Source organism: Ranitomeya imitator, chromosome 8, assembly GCF_032444005.1.
Source record: "Ranitomeya imitator isolate aRanImi1 chromosome 8, aRanImi1.pri, whole genome shotgun sequence".
Taxonomy (NCBI): Eukaryota; Metazoa; Chordata; class Amphibia; order Anura; family Dendrobatidae; genus Ranitomeya; species Ranitomeya imitator.
The window spans coordinates 157,981,427-158,000,562 of record NC_091289.1 but is presented as its reverse complement, the minus strand read 5'-3'; the positions used below and the strand labels follow the sequence as shown (position 1 = coordinate 158,000,562).

At 40.8% G+C, this 19,136-nt stretch overlaps 1 protein-coding gene across 1 annotated transcript in view; it reads right to left on the bottom strand.

Moving 5' to 3' along the window:
- Nucleotides 1–19,136, bottom strand: part of DPYD (dihydropyrimidine dehydrogenase) — a 1,420,302-nt gene that overhangs the window by 958,305 nt on the left and 442,861 nt on the right. The window contains exon 8 of the mRNA XM_069737684.1: nucleotides 7,119–7,206. Within this exon, the coding sequence (XP_069593785.1) occupies nucleotides 7,119–7,206 (88 nt within the window). The remainder of the gene's footprint in view (nucleotides 1–7,118; nucleotides 7,207–19,136) is intronic.

Below are 19,136 nucleotides of genomic sequence, written 5' to 3'. Positions count from 1 at the left end.
TCCTTTGTTGGCAATGACAGAGGTCAAACGTTTTCTGTAAGTCTTCACAAGGTTGCCACACACTGTTGTTGGTATGTTGGCCCATTCCTCCATGCAGATCTCCTCTAGAGCAGTGATGTTTTGGCTTTTCGCTTGGCAACACGGACTTTCAACTCCCTCCAAAGGTTTTCTATAGGGTTGAGATCTGGAGACTGGCTAGGCCACTCCAGGACCTTGAAATGCTTCTTACGAAGCCACTCCTTCGTTGCCCTGGCGGTGTGCTTTGGATCATTGTCTTGTTGAAAGACCCAGCCACGTTTCATCTTCAATGCCCTTGCTGATGGAAGGAGGTTTGCACTCAAAATCTCACGATACATGGCCCCATTCATTCTTTCATGTACCCGGATCAGTCGTCCTGGCCCCTTTGCAGAGAAACAGCCCCAAAGCATGATGTTTCCACCACCATGCTTTACAGTAGGTATGGTGTTTGATGGATGCAACTCAGTATTCTTTTTTCTCCAAACACGACAAGTTGTGTTTCTACCAAACAGTTCCAGTTTGGTTTCATCAGACCATAGGACATTCTCCCAAAACTCCTCTGGATCATCCAAATGCTCTCTAGCAAACTTCAGACGGGCCCGGACATGTACTGGCTTAAGCAGTGGGACACGTCTGGCACTGCAGGATCTGAGTCCATGGTGGCGTAGTGTGTTACTTATGGTAGGCCTTGTTACATTGGTCCCAGCTCTCTGCAGTTCATTCACTAGGTCCCCCCGCGTGGTTCTGGGATTTTTGCTCACCGTTCTTGTGATCATTCTGACCCCACGGGGTGGGATTTTGCGTGGAGCCCCAGATCGAGGGAGATTATCCGTGGTCTTGTATGTCTTCCATTTTCTAATTATTGCTCCCACTGTTGATTTCTTCACTCCAAGCTGGTTGGCTATTGCAGATTCAGTCTTCCCAGCCTGGTGCAGGGCTACATTTTTGTTTCTGGTGTCCTTTGACAGCTCTTTGGTCTTCACCATAGTGGAGTTTGGAGTCAGACTGTTTGAGGGTGTGCATAGGTGTCTTTTTATACTGATAACAAGTTTAAACAGGTGCCATTACTACAGGTAATGAGTGGAGGAAAGAGGAGACTCAAAGAAGTTGTTACAGGTCTGTGAGAGCCAGAAATCTTTATTGTTTGTTTCTGACCAAATACTTATTTTCTACCATAATATGCAAAAAAAATTATAAAAAAACAGACAATGTGATTTTCTGGATTTTTTTTTCTCAGTTTGTCTCCCATAGTTGAGGTCTACCTATGATGTAAATTACAGACGCCTCTCATCTTTTTAAGTGGTGGAACTTGCACTATTGCTGACTGACTAAATATTTTTTTGCCCCACTGTACCTGAATTTGACTTGAGCTTGCTTACTGACCTTTCTCCTGCCTGTTGATTTTGTATCTCTCATACCTTCTGATTGTGATCCACCTACCTAACAGTTCTTCTTGACAGCTTGCACCACTTAGTAGCAACTGACTGTGTACCCAGCTCAGAGGCTCTTGTGTGAGTTCAGCTTCATGTACAAGGGTTAAAGGGTGAAAGTCAGAACTACTTCTGGTACCTAGTAATTGTAGTGCCTAATACCAAGCCTGCTCATGGCAGTGTTAGGGGTCGACTTCCTGCCTCTGCACAGGGGGAATCTCGGGCCATCTCCGCTGCGGTCTCCCATTCTTCTCCTGCTGCAGTGGAGCCTGCTCAGCGGAGACATCAGTCCCAGCGTCTTGCTCAGTCCAACTCTGTACAAAGAGTTACTGCTGCTTTTCCTGCTTCTGCCATTGAAGCCAGTGCTGGGCAGCGGCGAGCAGACGTTTGTAGGACTAAGTCCTGCTTTTCTCGTTCTGAGCATGCCCGGAGTAAGATCTCTCAGTGGAGATCGAGGGTCACATGGTCAGATACTGCAGCTAAGTCCATTGGTCCTTTCAGGAAGGTCCTGTAGGTGCTCTGGCTTTGTGGCAGCCTCTCATTGGTCCTTCTAGGAAGGTCTTGTACTTGCTGCAGCTATATAAGGCTCGCATGGCCGCACGGCCATGCGCTAGTATCAATCCAAATATGTGCTTTGCGCCAGTGTGGTTATACATGAATGTGTTCAGAGACCCGGCTGAAATAAGCCCCTAGAATACCGGCACCTCCGGTGAGGAGATTGTGTGAGTGTATTCAAGGACCTGGCTGAAATAAACCCCTAGAATACTGGCACCTCCGGTGAGGAGATTGCGTGTGTGCATAACCACTGACTGCTATCAGTTCGGCAGTTAGCTTGTGCTCCTGTGAGGCTAACAGGGCACAGTGCTTTCCTCTCGCGGCTGCTCTGTAAGGTAACAGAGCTAGTTTATACCGCCAAACAGTGCCACCATTCACTAGCAGCAGGTACCTCCTGCACGGTGGACCCCGGGCTGCGAACGCACCATTTATAATAAACATCTCTTTTTACTCGGTGCGTTCCGCTAGCCCTAACAGGCAGTCATCTTTAGAGCAGACATATGACAACGAAAAGTGTCCACGTGACATTGTGAAACACAGATGCTATTAGTACACTTCCGATTTGCTTCCCTTTGCATCAGCATCTCACAGATCATTTACTTAGTGCTAAACTTGGTTAAAATAGGTAACATTCCATGCTTCTTTTTACTGGCTTGGGAAAAAAAGATGTTGCATCAGAGGAAAAAGAACAAACCAAATGCAACATGGATGCCACACTAATGCAATATGAATGATACATAACAACAAAATGTTCCGTTCTCACAGATGGTAAGAGTCACATAGATTTTTGAATGTAGCTGTAGACTGAGTATAAGTAGTGATGCCCAGACCAGCCATAGGACTCCTGGCCCGAACTTAATGTCCTCACATATTCTTGTGAGGCTTTGAGTTCCGATCAGGAAAATATTGACCGATCCATATAGCACAGTCCATACATGGAACGTGAAATACAGTTGTATGAAGCCTCGGATTGAATTTATAAATTGGAAAATTTGTTGCAGAAACTTTTTTTTAATAAACCCAATCATTGAAATGGGGCTTGAAGAAATTTGAGTGCTTAACGCCAAAATAATCCCAATGTGAAAACCCCTATTTTGTTGTCATCCACATTAATTGACTGATACAATGTGCACTAAAAATAACATTTATCTGCTGACAGGCCTGTAAACAGGTGGACAAAGGTGACAGCAGGAAGACAACCAAAAGCAATATATAGATTTTTTGCTCTCCAACAACATATTGGACCTTTTTCATCCCTCTAGACAAAATCCATCACATATAATCCAATTTTAATCTCCCAGTAAAGAGCCATAAAATTAATTACCTTAGTCATTTAACTATAATTAAATAGGAGGATGCACGATCATTTAGAGGTATGACCTTTGGGTCCCTTTTGGACCACACAGTTTGTCCATCTTTATCCCTGTCCTAAGGTCTATAAGATTGTAAAAGATAGACTTTTGCAGAGATAATCATTCGTCAAGAAGAATAATTTCAACACCATTTTTAAGGGAATCACCATTTAGACAATGTTCACATGCTAAGGATTATGTCAGGATTTGGGAATATATAGGAATACGTACGATGCCTAAATTCGAGTAGAATTTGATAACGTTCAGCTGATGAATAGTGATGTATGGATAAAAGGTTTTATTTTTCAACGCAAAAGAAATCATTTATGAAAACTGTGTAGAAGAAAAAGTGTTTGACGCCCGTAGAAACCAACCACAGCTCAGCTTTCACTTCTTAAACGGATCTGGTAAAATGAAAATTGTGCTGTGATTGGTTGCTAGGGGCAACAAAGATCTTTTTTCTTTTTGACCATTTTCATATGTGACACATCAATCCATGGACATCACTTTAATGACGGATTTGGCAAATTATTTACCTTCATACATGAAGGTTACGCTTGAGCTCCAGACTGGGGTATAGTTATCACTTCCAGTTCAAGTAAGCTACTGTATAATCAAGCTTGTATGTGCTTTAAACCAAGTTCATGTGTGTTTTGTTTTCACAGTCTATATAATGGCCAATGTGACTGATCTAGTGATGAATCTCTCAACTTGAACTTGCAGCCTCATATGTATTGTGAGGGATCGGCTCTATGGTAGATGCAGGCTTACAAGCAAGATTCATTTTTTCGATTCAAACGGCAGTTTATTAAATATTCATAAACCGTCTAGGTTAACAAAATAAAATAGCCTCTTCAGAAAAGGTACAACAGAACAAAAATGGAATATAACCAGTGCATATAAAGCATGGGCTCATAGACTCTAGCAGGTGTGAGCAGCAAATACAAGGCTTTCTCACCTTGCACACTCACAGAGACCCTGAGACAGCACCAGCTGCCTTAAATCAGCCATTCACCAACCTAGACTGGAGGTCAGTGAGCAGCTGATCCCCACCAGCTCTTTCAGCTGCTCATAAAACCCGGACACATAGCAGGGGCCCTCTAAATGTGCTGGAGCCTGCTTCTCTGGGTCCTACAGCACCAAGGCTTGGCACCTCAGGGACACATACCTTCCGTCCATGACCTGTCCAGCTGCCACCTTACAGTATCTACAGACCATGAAATACAGTCATGTAAAACTGTGCATAAACAGGGACAGAAATATTGGGACAGTGATGCAAGTTTGGGAATTTTAGCTGTTTAGCAAACCATATTTAAGATACAGTTATACAATCAATTTGGTCTTAGAGTACAGACTTTTAGCTTTAAAGGGTAGCTGTCACCCCCAAAATCGAAGATGAGCTAAGGCCACCGGCATCAGGTGCTTATCTACAGCATTCTGCAATGCTGTAGATAAGCCCCCGATGTATCCTGAAAGATGAGAAAAAGAGGTTAGATTATACTCACCGGGGGGGTCGGGGGGTCCGATCCGATGGGTGTCGCGGTCCGGGGCCTCCTATCTTCATAGAATGACGTCCTCTTCTTGTCTCCCTGCCACAGCTCAGGTGCGGACGTACTTTGTCTGCCCTGTTGAGGGCAGGGCAAAGTACTGCAGTGTGCAGACACTGGGCTTCTCTGACCTTTCCCGGCACCTGCGCACTGCAGTACTTTGCTCTGCCCTCAACAGGACAAAGTACGCCTGCACCTGAGCTGTGGCAAGAAGACAAGAAGAGGACTTCATCCTATGAAGATAGGAGGCCCCGGACCGCGACACCCATTGGATCGGACCGCCCCCCAGGTGAGTATAATCTAACCTCTTTTTCTCATCTTTCAGGATACATCGGGGGCTTATCTACAGCATTACAGAATGCTGTAGATGAGCCCCTGATGCCAGTGGCCTTAGCTCATCTTCAATTTTGGGGGTGACAGGTTCCCTTTAATTTGAAAGTGTTCACATAAGAATAATTGGATTAAGGGTTTAGGGATTACAGCTCTTTAATATGTAGTTGCCTCTTTTTAAAGGGATCAACCATAATTGGAAATTTATCTCAAAAGCTCATTAATGGGCTGCATGGGCTATTCCCTCATTAATCCATCAACAATTAAGCAAAGATCAGTAGCTGATTCCAAATATGGCATTTGCAGTTGGAAGCTGTTGCTGTGTACCCACAATATGCGGTCAAAAGAGCTCTCAGTGGAAGAGAAACAGACCATAATTAGGCTGAAAAAAATAATAAATACATCAAACAGATAGCAGAACTGTTAGGAGTGGCTAAATCAACGACTTGGTACATTCTTCAAAAATAGAGGGCACTGGGGAGCTTGGGGACACAAAAAGGCCTGGATGTCCATGGAAGACAAAAGTGGTGGATGATCGCAAAATTCTTTCTATGGTGAAGAAAAAGCACTTCACAAAATTCACCCAAGTGAAGAAGTTCATTAAAGCAAATACAGAGGATTCACCACAAGATGCAAACCATTAATCAGCTTCAAAAATAGGCCAGATTAGACTTTGCCGAAAAAACCCTTCTAAAATAGCAAGCCCAGTTCTAGAAAAAATATTCTGCGGACAGATGAAACACCACATCCTCTGTAAAACATGGAAACATGGACACAGAACATTCATATGGTTATTGTATGAGAATGAAAGTTGGTTGGCCTGTCCAAATAGAACCACAATAAGCTTCCATATTTTTGGCAGCCTGGATTCATCTGTGTAATGGAGAGATTAGTCTAAAGATCTTTAAAATGGAAGATTTTATCCAAAAATTAAATCTGATAAGTATTAATTTAGGCCACTGTTGAATATAATTCTCTGGACCAAAGTCTGAAATCTTTAACATTTTTATCCCATAGCATCCATGAGTACAATGGCTGACGGTCAATTGAATGATAGAATGTAATGATTGAATAATGTTTGGTCTTATTTTCAATGTTATGAAACATAAATGGTGAAACCAATGTGAATTAAATGTATTTGATCGCATCTTTGTAACAATCGTTTACTAGAAAATAGTTTATTCAACGATTGCTCCATTATCAACCTACTTCTAGTTGAAGATGTTCTCTAATCAAAGGGTTTGTCCTCTTAATGTATTGCAGTCATCATAATATTTGGCATTACAATAAATTATTTTTCCCTTCTATTCAGTTAATTCCTCTCTTTTCCATTATGTCTATGACATCGCATGATTAACAACAGACTAGCTAAATCCTTCTAAGCTCTATGTGGAAGTAGGAAGTCTCTTTTCCTTGCGTGAGTCATCATTGGAACTACAACTCAACATCACTGCAAAGTATTTGACAGCCCAGCTCCACTTTCTCTTCGACTCTTGACCCAGCTCCCATGGAAAAGAGAAGAAATAAGTGGGTAGAAGGGCAAAATGACCAATTGTAAGTACCCGGTGCTATATAATACGATGATTGCAATATATTAATAGGATAGAATGCTTGATGGGAGGAGTGCGTATTTAATGTTTATGGCCACCTAAGGCCTCTTTTCACAATGTAATACTTTCATATTTTTTTCCAGTCACCTTCAGCTGTCTAAATATTGTTACTTTCATCTGTTTCATAAGTTATTAAATGTGCAATGTCCCAGCCAACTGTGTAAAGGAATTATACAAACCAGTCTTATCTATATTCAGATCTAAGGAGACATTATGCAGATTATTCTAAGCAAACATATTTAGAAATGGAAATAAACTGTGATAGGGAAAACTTACCAATCCCAATGAATATTGCGGCAAATCCCTCTTCCTTCAGAGATCTTATATTCATTCCATGCATTCCCAGGCCCTTGCCCTCAATTACCTTATAAAAGAAAATACATTGCCAATTAAGAAAACTAATGTAATGTAACCTAATAAGGGAGAAGAGTGTTTGGAAACAGAGTAAAAACTTTGAAAGCCTGGAGGAGAATAAGACAGGATAGATAAGACAAAGAGGATACATAATATGATTTGCAAACTGCTCATTAAAATGTGATTAGAAAGAAGGTTCTTTTTCTATTTCTAACAATGCCCGCTGCATGCAGGGAATAGACACTCAATATCGCTAACCGCATTTTAAGGCACAGAAATGAAAATGTTACAAAGGGTTTTTTTTATATACAAAGGGTTGTTTAAGGCAAAAGTATGAAATATGAAATGCAATGTATTGATTACAGCATTCACCCACTGATCATTGCTATTGATACGTCATGGCAAAGGGGACACTAGGAGATGGATGGAAACAACCACAGAAGTCATACATTTGTGAATAACAAGCCAAAAGGACACAACTGATGACAGGCCATTCTGGAAAGCTTGAAAGCTCTTAAAGGGTTTTTCTTCTATCAGATAACTAAAGTATATAGGAGATGTCCTGACTGCAGATGAGTGGGTGCCAAGCATCTGGAACTGCTGTCATCAGGTCAAGCAGAAGTAAAACAATGAATAAAGCTAAAGTTGCATGATTTAAATGGGTTGTCCAGCCTTAGTTTATGCGCATGATGGCATGTATGCAAATCACAAACCTGTGGTTCTCCTGGCACCGGCACCAGATAATCCTCACAGTACGCACAGCAAGATGTGAGGATTCACAAATCTGCAGTCACATAGAGTAGCTGCAGACTTGAAGTCTAAAGCCATGCAACCCCTTTAATTTACTGTGGCCAGTCCCAGGTACTTGGGCTCTAGTATCTGGAAACAATTACTGTTATTGTGAACAGTTTAGCAGCAGAATATTAAATAATCTCTAAAATGGCTAAAGTTAAAAAAGACACGCTTTCTTTGTATTTTAGGAATAAAAAAATATATATATCGTCAATTTTACATTTTAAAAGTAAAAAAAAAAAAAGAAAAATGGGCCAATGAAAAGGTTTGGGCACTTTTGGAGATTTGTGTTCTCAAATAACTTTGACCAAGGTTTCAGATCTTAATTAGCCTGTTAGGGTTATGGCTTGTTCACTATCATTGTTAGGAAAGGACAGGTGATGCAAATTTCCCACCTTTACAAAAACCCAGCCTCCTCTAACCTTGTGCAAAAACAGGAGCCTTTGGTTTTTCTAAGGAGCTGACTGCAAAAGAACTTCAGAAAGATTTAGCAGCCTCTGTCTGTCAAGGAAATCCAAGTCGCTGATTGGTCATGGAAAAAAAGCCACGACCAATCAGCGACGGCCACTCCTTACTCCACGCAGTCAATGCCCGGCGCCTGCATACTCCCCTCCAGCCACCGCTAACAGAGGGTTAATGCCAGCGGTAACGGACTGCGTTATGCCGCGGGTAACGCACTCCATTACCGCCGCTATTAACCCTGGGTGTCCTCAACTTTTTACTATTGATGCTGCCTATGCGGCATCAATAGTAAAAAATCTAATGTTAAAAATAATAAAAAAAAAAAAAAACCTGCTATACTCACCCTCCGTTGTCCGCAGAGCCAGCTGCCATCTTCCGTTTCTGGCGATGCATTGCGAAATTACCCAGAAGACTTAGCGGCCGCGAGAGACCGCTAAGTCATCTGGGTAATTTCGTAATGCATCCTGGGACCGGAAGATGGTGGCAGCCGCAAGCTCATCGCCTGCGCCAGATCCGAAGGTTAGTATGTTAGAACTACAATGGGCCTTCGGATCCGAAGTTGAGTATGTTTATTTTTTATTTTTTAACCTGTGACATACGTGGCTGGGCAATATACTACGTAGCTGGGCAATATACTACATGACTGAGCAATATACTACATGGCTGGACAATATACTACGTCACTGTGCAATATGCTACGTCACTGGGCAATATACTACGCGGCTGGGTAATGTATTACATGGCTGTGCAATACACTACGTGGCTCTGTGCTGTATACTATGTGGCTGTGCAATATACTACGTAGCTGGGCAATATACTACGTGGCTGTGCAATATACTACGTGGCTGGGCAATATACTATGTGGCTGTGCAATATACTATGTGGCTCTGTGCTGTGTACTACGTTGCTGTGCAATATACTATGTCACTGGGCAATATACTACGTGGCTGGGTAATATACTACGTGGCTGGGCAATATACTATGTGACAGGGCAATACACTACGTCACTGGGCAATATACTACGTCACTGGGCAACATACTACATGACTGGGCAATACACTACGTCACTGGGCAATATACGACGTCACTGAGCAATATACTGCGTGGCTGAGCAATATACTACGTGTCTCTGTGCCGTATACTGCGTCGCTGTGCAATATACTACGTCACTGGGCAATAAACTACGTAGCTGGGCAATATACTACGTGGCTGGCCAATATACTACGTCACTGGGCAATATACTACGTGGCTGGGCAATTTACTACATGGCTGGGCAATATACTACGTCACTGGGCAATATACTATGTGGCTCTGTGCTGTATACTACGTCGCTGTGCAATATACTACGTCACTGGGCAATATACTATGTAGCTGGGCAATATACTCTGTGGCTGGCCAATATACTACGTCACTGGGCAATATACTATGTGGCTGCACAATATACTACATGGCTGGGCAATATACTACGTGGACATGCATATACTAGAATACCCGATGCGTTAGAATCAGGCCACCATCTAGTGGCATATAAGCATATAGGCATAACAGTTACGCAGACTTTAAGTTCACGGAAGTCAAGCTATTGGGCAATGGCAGGTACAATAAATAAATTGAGGAAATGGAAGATCCAGTGCCTGACAGAATTCTGAAGCGATCATTAAAAAAGATTGGGAGGTAAGTTACAGAGCATGAGAATTGTTACAATTTCTGGACACATTAGACTGTTATCTGCTCACCTTGAGGAAGATGAGGAGCACATGGTTTTCTACTAGTTTAGTGTGACAGCACAGATGTGCTTTAACTTTGTCTTATAAACAATTTAACAGCTTACTCAAATAGCATGTGTTTAAGTAATTGTTTTTTAAATCACTACTAATGATGAGCAAGCACTACATTTCTTGAGTGCTCATCACTACTTGAATCGAGCAGGTCAGGCACTCGGACAAGTTCAACTTAAGTAACGAGTATAATAGAGGTCAATTGGAAATTGAAGCATTTTTCCAGAAGATCCTAAAGGTATGTTTCCACGTGCAGGAAACGCTGCGTGTCTGACGCTGCATAGAGCCGCAGTGTCAGACACGCAGCGTCCAGATGTTACAGCATAGGGGAGGGGATTTAATGAAATCCCGTCTCCACTATGCGTGGTAACACGCACGCGGCGGCCCTGCGACTCCGGACATGCTGCGCGTCTTTTCAGATCGCAGCATGTCCGTATATCTTGCGGCGACGCTGCGTCGCCGCAAGATATAGCACAGGGCCCTATGCGATGGGTGCGATGATGCCGGATGTGTGCTGTGAACACATCCGGCATCATCGCGTCCTAGCAGGGGGCGGGGCTTACTGCAGAGCAGCAAAGCTGCTCCGACGATACCACCAGCCATCCTGATCGTGGACACGCAGCCTAACAGGAGGGCTGGGGGGGTCAGAAAAAATTCCAGAAATGGATTGATGAGTGCTCAAATGGAATGGGAACAGCATAAGGATGAAGCCTTGACTCATCCCTGTCTTCCATGTGACTGTTGGTAACTAAATAAATAAATAATTTAAAATAATGACGTGGGGTCCACTCTATTTTTGATAGCCAGCCAAAGTAAAGCAGATAGATGTGGTCTGATTTTATCTGGCTGGGAAGTTCCATGGTTATTTTGCCCTACCCAGCCTAAAAATACCAGCTAGCAGCTGACCCAGAATTGGCATTTTACATGAGATCCACCAATTTTGTTGCTTTGTCAATCTTTTCCCAATTGCCCTGATGTGATGGTGAATAGGGTAATATTTTGGGGGGTTGATGTCAGATATGTAATGTCAGCTGACATCAACCCCCATTACTAATCCAGTAATCCAAAAAAAAACACAAAGCAAAAAACATTATTATTTGAATAATTCCACACTATCCCTCGTTCACCAATTTGTTATAAAAAATATTCCAACAAAGCTAGTTAGACTAAGAACCAGCATAGGCACATCTAATGTGATGCATCAATTCTAGGGTGCCTGGGAGCTGGTATTTTTAAGCTGGGAAGGGACCAATATCCATGGACCTTCCTAGCCTGATAATATCAGCCCCCAGCTGTCTCCTTTACCTTGGCTGGTTATCAAAAAATAGGGGTACCCCACATAGTTAGTATTTAATATATTATTTATTAATTAATTATTTTTTAATAGGTTTAAAAAAGGTTAAAATACCCTTTAGTGTCAAATGAAAGGCACTAAAGGGTGAAACTTTATAATGTTTAGGAGGGGCAGATATTAATCTAAGCTCTCACTTTAACATCCTTACTGAACTGCTTTCAAGGGACAGTTTGCCAAGTATCTTGTCACCGGGTCTTTTATAAACCCAATGACGTGATGCAACCGGCGAATCTGGCAAATGCATGGCTCCACACAAACCCTGTGACTATTTTGAAAAAGATTCCTTGAATAGAAATGTCAATTATTGCAAGAAACTACCTTCTCCTTATGGATACACTGCCTGCAACTTTGTATAATTAACTTCACAAATTTTGCATCGCAACTCGTGTGTGCAGTGAATTGTTCTTTGGCTATACATTTGCATTCCGCTCCCTTTTCACTAGCCCTTCCAAAACCTGCGTGTGTGCACTTTGAATATATTTTAATATCTGTCTTGCTCAGGTCCATTACTTGATCAGGTCATAATACTATTGAGAAATATATTTTAGTTATTGTTAGGACTCATTTGAGGTCACTTATTTTCTTATAGGGCTCTTGCAGACGACCGTTAAAGGCTACACTCCCATGATCAAGAAGTAGCAGCGCTTTGGGTGCAGTGTATTTTCGCTGCATCCAAAACGCTGCGTTCTAATCATTCAGGTAAATCAGCATGTGTTCACTGAACCATGCGGATTTATCGCATCCAACAGGTTTCTATTGTGGACATTTCTGTTGCAGAGACGTTAGTAATTGACATGCTGTTGGAAATTGACATGCTGTGGCTCGTAAACCTTAATTGCGGGGAATTTACACTACATCAAATAGAAGCACAGCGGAGATGGGATTTCTATAAACCTCATCCACTGTGCTTGTATCATAGAACGCAGCAGTTTGGACACAGCGCAAGTGTTTGGTCAGATTTTCATCAGAGTGTCATTAGAGTTTCATCTGAATTTTATCCGTTTTTCTTGCATGAAAAAAAAAGAAGTATATCTAGTTTCTTGAGTATTTGCTGCGTAATTTTCTACACATTTTTTGCTGTAGCAACAGTATCTGCAAAGTGATATTTCAGAAATTTAAAGGGACACTGTCACCTGAATTTGGAGGGAACAATCTTCAGCCATGGAGGCGGGGTTTTTGGGTTTTTGATTCACCCTTTCCTTACCCGCTGGCTGCATGCTGGCTGCAATATTGGATTGAAGTTCATTCTCTGTCCTCCATAGTACACGCCTGCGCAAGGCAAGATTGCAGACTGTGCAGGCATGTACTACGGAGGACAGAGAATGAACTTCAATCCAATATTGCAGCCAGCATGCAGCCAGCGGGTAAGGAAAGGGTGAATCAAAAACCCCAAAACCCCGCCTCCATGGCTGAAGATTGTTCCCTCCAAATTCAGGTGACAGTGTCCCTTTAATGCACATGTTGCCTAATTTTACCTTGCAAATTTGAAGCAGCAGGACAGTCAATACTTCCAGCATTTTTCACCTATTTTAAAAAATGGAAAGAACCGCAAGCAGTAACATGGCTAAAGTGCGGCAAAAAATGTGTGAATTTTACACAGCGTTTTTTCCTACCAACACAATAGTATTTGCAGCAGATCTTTCTTCTGTAAAATACTGAACATGTGCACACACCAGAAGAGTATAAGGTTTTCTTTAACAACTTCCTGGCCAGTTCAATTTATATTACATTTATCTGATGCAAATTGAATTAACCCCTAGTCCCCACCCAAACACTTCCCTGAATTGAGCAAATCTGGGCAAATTGACTTTTGGGAGCTTCCTCAGTTCTAGTTTGCATGTATCTTAGCATCCATGTGCAGAATTAATTTTTAGAGTTTTACTGAATCCAACAGAACATACACGGTTTGCTCACCAAGTATCATCAATACAGGTGACAACATTTTTCCTAAAGTCCCCAAAATGTCACTTTTCTTCTATTTGAAGATAAGATTACCGTTACCTACAGCAATCATACATTTCCATTCATCAATGTATATAGCAATAGAATGGGTTAGATTATAATAGTACTACCATTATCTTTTACAGATTATTCGTGTACAGTCCCTAAACTATATTCATTTTTCTCTATGCCTCATCTAAGATATCTTTCAGTAAGTTTCCAAATCTAAATGTGAAAAAAAATTGGGAGAAGCAACATTATCTCAGTAATGTCCGCTAGCATGATTTGCTTTGAATATGAACATTTCAGTTTTGTGCATTTTTTGAAAGCCGTATCTACAATTTTCCACTTGTTATTGTCTATCTTCAGTAGTTACATCAAATATTTGTGCAGCGGTAAAATCCTGGAGAGAGCAGGGAGCTGGGGTCATGGCACAATAATGGAAATATGTGGAAATTTGCTGCAAAAAGCAAACATCTCATTACTATGTGCCTGCATTGCAATATGTTTGTAGGCTACTAAAAGCATGCCATATGCGATTTTTCTATTTTGATAATATAAAAGTGCACAATGCTGTAAGTAGATTTTGTACACAGCACTCAACAAGTGAGATGGAGTGAATCAATGCGCTGATTCCTCATGCAAAAGTCTGCATACATTTCCATTGTAAATATTTGCGTGCCAACGCCTGGAATGTAGATCGCCCACAGGTCTGTTAGACTATGCGACAGCTGTAACAACTGGATTGAAATGACGTGGAGCTATTGTACGCGATATATTGCATTCATTTGTACGACATCAATAGAGTCAAAAATTCTAAAGTGAAGAATTATTTGCCAAATTATATTCTTAAATATTCATTTGAAAGAGCAGTGATCTTAAGTATGGAACAATTGCTAAACTGAGCTCTGTTATAACGTCCTGCAGTCATGGACAAAAGTTTTGAAATTGGCACAAATTTTGGTTTTCAAAAAACTTCAATTTATATAGTGGCAATTGCATTAAATTGTTATAAAGAGTGATTAGATGAATAGCAAAAAATTGCATAGGCATTCCTTGTCGTGAAAATTAACTTAATTAGAAAACAACCATTTGAATTGAATTTCAACCCTGTTACAAAATTGACCTGGTGACATAATTTCAGTGATATTTTTGTTAGTTCAGAATAAAGTGTTAATGAGGACAAGGCAGCTGATATCACTCTGTCAGGCTGATGTAATTATAAGAGAAGACTGGTTGCTTTACATTGGGACTGGTGATACTAATCATTGCCTGCTTCTGTTCATCATGGTTACTGCCAAGGAAATAAATGTAGTGATCATTGTTTTGCATCAAACGGGCTTTACAGTTAAATATATTACTGCTTGAAATATTTCCCCTAAATCAATCATTTATTGGATAATCAAGAACTACAAAGAGAGAGATTCAATTACTGTGGAGAAGGCTTCAGGATGCCAAAAAACCTCCAGCAAGTTGCAGGACCATCTCCTAAAGAGGATTCAGTTATGGAATCTGTTCAATATCAATGCAGAGCTTGCTCAGGAACGGCAGCAGGCAATTGTAAGTGCATGTACAGTGAAGCAAACTTGTCTAGACACTGGCCAGGTGTTAATACGTGCAGCAAAATAGCCACTTGTCACAAGAATTGAACTGTAGAGGACTTGCTTAGAGTTATTTTCTCTGATGAAGATGCCTTTAGACTGCTTGAGACATCAAAAACAATGATTGTCTGAGGATAAGGTTGAGAGCTACCATGGGCGAACCCAAACAGCAAAGTTCGGCATCTGCTCCAAACCCCTACTGTTCGGGCACGGACATCGAACACGGTATTCACCAGGAAATCTGTGTTACTGTTCCAGTTTGGTCCCTCTAGTGTTTTTCGCACTCTCATGTTCATATATTGCTTCTATATTATGTTCAAGTCCATATGGCTGCATGATTTGCAGCTGTTAGACAGGGAATCCCACATGTGTTCAGGCTAACAGTCAATCCCTGCCTGTGTTTAGGTTGTCTAACAGCCACAAATCATGTAGCCACAGGGACTCAAGCATAATATGTAAGCACTAGTGATGAGCGAGTATACTCGTTGCTCGGGTTTTCCCTAGCACGCTCTGGTGGTCTCCGAGTATTTGTAACAGCTCGGAGATTTAGTTTTTATTGCCTCAGCTGCATGATTTACAGCTGATAGACAGCTTGAATACATGTGGGGTTTCCCTAGCAACCAGGCAACTCCCACATGTACTCAGGCTGGCTAGCAGCTGTAAATCATGCAGCTGTGTCAACAAAAACTAAATCTCTGAGCAGTTAGAAATACTCGGAGACCACCCGAGTGTATTAGAGAAAACCCGAGCAATTAGTACACTCGCTCATCACTAGTAGGCACTCCCAGTTACTCGGAGAGCACGGGAGCATGCTCGGATAAGATCTTATCCTAGCACACTCGCTCATCACTAGCTGCATCGTTTGACTAGGATGCAGTGAACTATTGGAAGACAAATCCATGGTTTGCCAGGTGTAAACACACTCAAACTATGAGAAATTCGAGACTGTTGTTCTGTGCTCACTGAGAGCTACATTGAGAGAAAGAAAATTGTGAAATATACAATTACGTGAAAGATTGAAATAAAAGTAAATACATTTTCCAGAAGAAAACAAATAAAGTTTCTGAATCAGGCAAAATTCAAATTTCACTCTATGCCAGAAAATTCAATTTTTATGCTTTTGGGTCTCTTCATACCCCAGAGCATAATAAATAAAAAATGTAAAAACTAAAAATGCTTATACTCTCCCTACCACTCACTTCACTGGCTATTCTGCTTCTCACTGTCATCCACAAGGTCGTCCTCACCATATCTCCTTGAGTGCTAAATCCTTGGCCCTCCTCATGCTAGGATGGAACTTCTGGCTCTGATGAGGTCATGGATGGTTCTGTGCAAAAGGTCACAACGCATCTGCTGAACCATCTCAGGGTTCACCAAACACAAAAGTCCTAACCTAGTGTGAGAGGCTTGGAGATTTCTGCACTTGCATCGATAGTAAGAAAATGCAATGAGTACTGAGTGATTATGAGGAGTGGAAAACCTGGAGAAGTGAGCAGTAAAGTGAGTAGTTTTTTATTTTTTTCACCTTTTGCTGAGTCCTTGCGGTTTAGAAAATGGTGTCCACTGGTCAACATTTTGCTGAATCTGTGTAGAAGCGAATTACAAAAAATCTAGATTCTGATGAATGCAGATATTTGAAAAATTCAAATAGAATTAAATTCCACCTAAATATAGTAGTTGTTTATTTCTACTCCATTAAGTTGATACTATGAATCTGAGCAGATTATTTGTAGACTACAATGATATTTATTTTGCCGGTTTGATCCCTTCAATATTTCAGTGTGATATTTATATACATTCAGACTGCAGAAATAATTGATCCATAACGTTCTCTGATCATAAATAGCAAGATAACAACAGGCTACATTCTGACTCCGATTTGTGGTCCTGTAAGGTAAACTTTATCAATGCTAGAAATTATAGCGGGATGTTTAACTGCAAAGCTAAGCAAATGAGGAAAGGGTTTAATATCTCTTCCAAAAACTCTTAGATATAAGCAGGATGTTAGAATCTTGTCTACCATAGAGAAAAATTAAAATACATACATACATCTCCAGAGAAGGGACATATCACCCTCACATTGAACATATGAGATTAATTATAACTAGGGAAGTGAGATAGAGCTGACATCTCAGCCTCCATTGAAGTAGGACCGCCTGCAGTGACCAGGTAATTACAACAGGAGATCTGCTCTGAGAATCATAAACCCAGGCTAGGATTTGTATATTCGGAGGTGGAGTAGTACACTTCTGAGGCAAGAGCTTCCTCTGTTCAAAGGACTGTTCTCAGACTTTCTGGAGCCAGAGGTCAGTGATGAATATTGGGTTTTTCATCAATCTGATATTTAAGGGAGAAATATTTTTGGTGTTGTAGAGAAGGTGCGAACATAACACATTCATTTACATTTAAGGCCACCCGAATTTCTCCAGCCTAATGGATGGATGATTCTATCCATGCCATGTTTCATCTCTACAGAAAAGGAAAATCATGACAGGAAGCATGATGACAATATCTCCTGCCTAGAACCTCCATAAGTGAAGATAACATGAAAGTTGGGAATCTCATACACTTCTAAAAGACCTAGCATATTACACAACCAGTTCCCATATGAACTCACCAAGAAGAAGTATGTGGGCGTAACCTTAATCTAATAAAAATCAGAGTTTGAGTTTTATTCTTTTATCAGTTCTGAAAGGTACAGCTTGCTGTGGTTCTGTCCGTTTTCCTAAGAAGTACCTCCCTACCCTAAGCTCTGAGCCATTTCCGTGACATGGGTTTAGTACTTTTCTTTTGTTATCCCTTTTATTATACGTACCGTGTTGTTTTGTTCCCATTTTGTAACATCTTTGTATATTTTTATAAGCATTGCCTGCAATTCCAGATTAAATAAAAAAAATTTAATAACTCTATTACTCTTGCTCTGTAAACCGCATCCCTGAAGCCATATGATATCTGTAACTGGAGTCCAATTATATACATATATATATATATACACAGTACAGACCAAAAGTTTGGACACACCTTCTCATTTAAAGATTTTTTCTGTATTTTCATGACTATAAAAATTGTACATTCACACTGAAGGCATCAAAACTATGAGTTAACACATGTGGAATTATATACTTAACAAATCAAGAGAATGCCAAGATTGTGCAAAGCAGTCATCAAAGCAAAAGCTGGCAACTTTGAAGAACCTAGAATATAAGACATATTTTCACTTTTTTGTTAAGTATATAATTCCCATGTGTTAATTCATAGTTTTGATGCCTTCAGTGTGAATGTACAATTTTCATAGTCATGAAAATACAGAAAAATCCTTAAATGAGAAGGTGTGTCCAAACTTTTGGTCTGTACTGTATATATATATATCTATATATATATATATATATATATATAGATATATATATATATGTATATATAGTATATTCCATGTACTGGAATCGGAGGTGTATTTACCATACTATCACTGTGAGTTCACCAATGACTGGCCTATTAGGGAAAACAGCAGCGGCCTAGTCCATAACTTATCAGTCAATTGCATAATTGTCCTGATGATCGGAGGCATGGGAGTTGTGTCTCTCTGACATTGTCTTTTTTAGGCCTTGTGTGTATGCAATGCGAGAAGCTCGCACGAGTCTCTTGCATCAATACCCAGCACTGCACCGGCTCTAGGGACTAGAGAGTGTAGCTGCATGTATTTCTATGCAGCCGCACACTCCGGTCCCAAGTGCCATGGCAGTGCCGGGTATTGATGCGAGAGACACGTGCGAGTTTCTCGCATTGCACACGCAAGTGTGACACTGGCCTGTGTCTCTCTTTTGCCAATTTAACGTATTTGACTTGTAAATCTCTTTTCACAGGATTTAAGGTTGCTACAAGAAGAAACATACTCTCTAGATTTTGTTAGATGTCTTTGTCAAAGAGGAAAAGCAAGAACCCCAAAACAGCTGTGTACAGATGGGTGTGTTTTATTTTTGGAGAAGATTATCTAGTATTTATCATGTGACAAGGG